General features: G+C 37.1%; 1 protein-coding gene across 1 annotated transcript; it reads left to right on the forward strand.

Moving 5' to 3' along the window:
• The first annotated feature begins 1142 nt into the window (after positions 1-1142).
• On the forward strand, positions 1143-2485 carry LOC104676761 (olfactory receptor 12D1). Its single transcript, XM_010381640.2, has one exon. The coding sequence runs from the start codon at positions 1359-1361 to the stop codon at positions 2163-2165; it is 807 nt and encodes a 268-aa protein (XP_010379942.2). The 5' UTR covers positions 1143-1358; the 3' UTR covers positions 2166-2485.
• The last annotated feature ends 545 nt before the right edge of the window (positions 2486-3030 follow it).

A 3030-nucleotide genomic window follows, 5' to 3' on the forward strand; every position in this document is an offset into this window, starting at 1 on the left:
ATCTAGAAGAAAAGAAGGTGAATTTCATTGGGATAGAATATTCCTTAATATCTGATGAGTGAGTTTATTTCAGGCAAATAAAAGCAGAACTTAAGAAAATATATCACAAGAGAAGATAATTTCAAGAAGGCTGAATATATATTTAGAGGAGAGGTTAGTACTGGTGAAAAAAGAAACTACTGAATCTATCAGAGGAAAAACTATTCTTATCTAGGGATTCATAGATTTCCTAGGAAAGGAAGAGTCTAAGATCAACAGGTAAATAAAAGCACAATAACATTTGCAATGAAAAAAGTAATTTGGGATTCTATTTCAAAAAATATATAAAGGGTCAGATTATAGGAAGAAACTGAGCTCATCATCAGATATAATAGTGATGAAATTTTAAATATTCAGGCTAATATGTGATTAATGTGGTCATGTTTCTTACCCCAGTAGGTCACTACGACATTTCAGGGATGTGGGTCAGGAAGAGATCAGTAAGAGAATATCTCTAATTCATTTACATTCTAAAATGAGGAAATGCAATTACTACTACTCTTTCAAGATTAAAAAAAAAAAAATTGTGGTTTTGATGCATTGAAACCTGTCTTTTTATTTAAGTTAACATCCTACTGGTGGTTTCTTACTAGACCAAGAGATAGCTATGTGGTATGCTTAAAAATTGCCCCCTGTGAGAGCTACTTGGAAAGACGAAAAGAAAGCTGTAACCGAATGAAGATATTCATGGGCCCAGAGAGGTGGCTAATGCCCGTAATCCCAGCATGTTGGGAGACCGAGGCAGGCAGATAACTTGAGGTCAGGAGTTCAAGACCAGCCTGGCATACACGGTGAAACCTCATCTCTATTAAAAATACAAAAATTAGCCAGGTGAGGTGGTGGACTCCTGTAATCTCAGTTACTTGGGAGGCTGAGGTGAGAGAATCTCTTGAACCCGGGAGGCGGAGGTTGCAGTGAGCCAAGATCACACCACTGTACTCCAGCCTGGGAGAAACAATAAGACTCCATCTCAAAAAAAAAAAAAAAAAAAAAAAAGAATGAAAATATTCACAGCCAGAGAAGATTGTAGGCTAGCAGGCTAGCAATGTTTTCTGATACCTGGGAGAAAGAAATATAGTAATGAAAACCATAATAAAAAATAGTTGTGTCAGAGATCATAACAGATATATATATATATATATATATATATTTAATATTTAGCCATCTAAAAACCAAAAATGTAAAACTTGTGAGGTTGAATCATGCAAAACAACAATGCTCTTCCTGCAAATATTCTTGGCTTGGTGAGAAAATTCTGAGCTGGAAGGATTCTGATTGCGATTAGTGTTCCATACATTATTTTGTTTTTTTTTGAAGTGATGCTGAATACAACCTCAGTCACCAAATTTCTCCTCTTGGGAGTGACAGACATTCAAGAACTGCAGCCTTTTCTCTTCGTAGTTTTCCTCACCATCTACTTCATCAGTGTGGCTGGGAATGGAGCCATTCTAATGATTGTCATCTCTGATCCTAGACTCCATTCCCCTATGTATTTCTTCCTGGGAAACCTGTCCTGCCTGGATATCTGCTACTCTACGGTGACACTGCCAAAGATGCTGCAGAACTTCCTCTCTACACACAAAGCAATTTCTTTCTTGGGATGCATAAGCCAGCTCCATTTCTTCCACTTCCTGGGCGGCACAGAGGCCATGCTGTTGGCTGTGATGGCATTTGACCGCTTTGTGGCTATCTGCAAGCCACTTCGCTACACTGTCATCATGAACCCTCAGCTCTGTACCCAGATGGCCATCACAATCTGGACCATTGGTTTCTTCCATGCCCTGCTGCACTCCATAATGACTTCTCGCTTGAACTTCTGTGGTTCCAACTGTATCCATCACTTCTTCTGTGATGTGAAGCCGTTGCTAAAGCTGGCCTGTGGGAACACTGAGCTTAATCAGTGGCTGCTCAGTACTGTCACAGGGACAATCGCAATGGGCTCTTTCTTGCTCACATTTCTCTCTTATTTCTACATTATCACTCATCTCTTCTTCAAGACTCATTCTTTTGGCATGCTCCACAAAGCACTGTCCACTTGTGCCTCCCACTTCATGGTAGTTATTCTTTTCTATGCAACTGTTCTCTTCACCTACATTCATCCTGCCTCAGGGACCTCCATGGACTAGGACCGGATCATTGCCATCATGTACACTGTGGTCACTCCTGTACTAAACCCACTGATCTACACTTTGAGGAACAAGGAAGTGAAGGGGGCCTTTAATAGAGCAATCAAAAGGTAGCTTTGACCTAAAGAAATCTTGAAGAACTCTTCTGAAGCATAAATAAACAATTAAAAAGTTGAGTCTGTAATTATACTCTTTCTTAAATTATTTAGAAATGTACAACAGAGGGAACTGGATAAAACAAAAATATATGGAAAAATATACTGTAATTGTATTTAACAATGTTTTCCTAGGTTATATAAGGGACATTTGAATGAATGGGATGCTAGCCATGGAACTCTACTGCTGACTAAGTTTTGAAGATATCAGTTGATAAAATTGATGTTAGGTTTTTTATATATTCTTATAATGAAATTTGGTATAGAAATATGCCTGTGTTTCCCATGTATTAAATAGATGGATAATACTTGGGTCTGTTTATCTATCTGGTCCTACTAGGTTAATGCATTATAATATTATAAATAAAATTACTATGCTTTGATATTTTGAGGATTTTATTTTAGGGCCATGGTTACTCAACTGGAAAAGTATATGCTAACTGACATATGACTTAAGGAGAATTTTTAAGTGGTGTGCCTTGATTTCTTATTCTTTAAAGAAAGAGACAAATAAGTAATTAAAGCAAATGACATTGTAATCACTAAATAACAACAACAACAACAACTCTGACAGTTCATCTAAATAGTTTTGGCACCTCTGTCTCCAGATATCTTTTAGAAGTCAACTGTCCAAACCCTCAATGATTACTTAAAATATTAAAAATCAGAGATAATTTAACAAAGCTCTTAAGACTTTTTCAATCTCATTA

The sequence above is a fragment of the Rhinopithecus roxellana genome, chromosome 4 (assembly GCF_007565055.1).
Source record: "Rhinopithecus roxellana isolate Shanxi Qingling chromosome 4, ASM756505v1, whole genome shotgun sequence".
NCBI classification, from domain to species: domain Eukaryota; kingdom Metazoa; phylum Chordata; class Mammalia; order Primates; family Cercopithecidae; genus Rhinopithecus; species Rhinopithecus roxellana.

Excerpts from the sequence above, each read along its gene's own strand:
- LOC104676761 (XM_010381640.2), top strand. The coding sequence starts at position 1,359 with ATGCTGAATACAACCTCAGTCACCAAATTTCTCCTCTTGGGAGTGACA.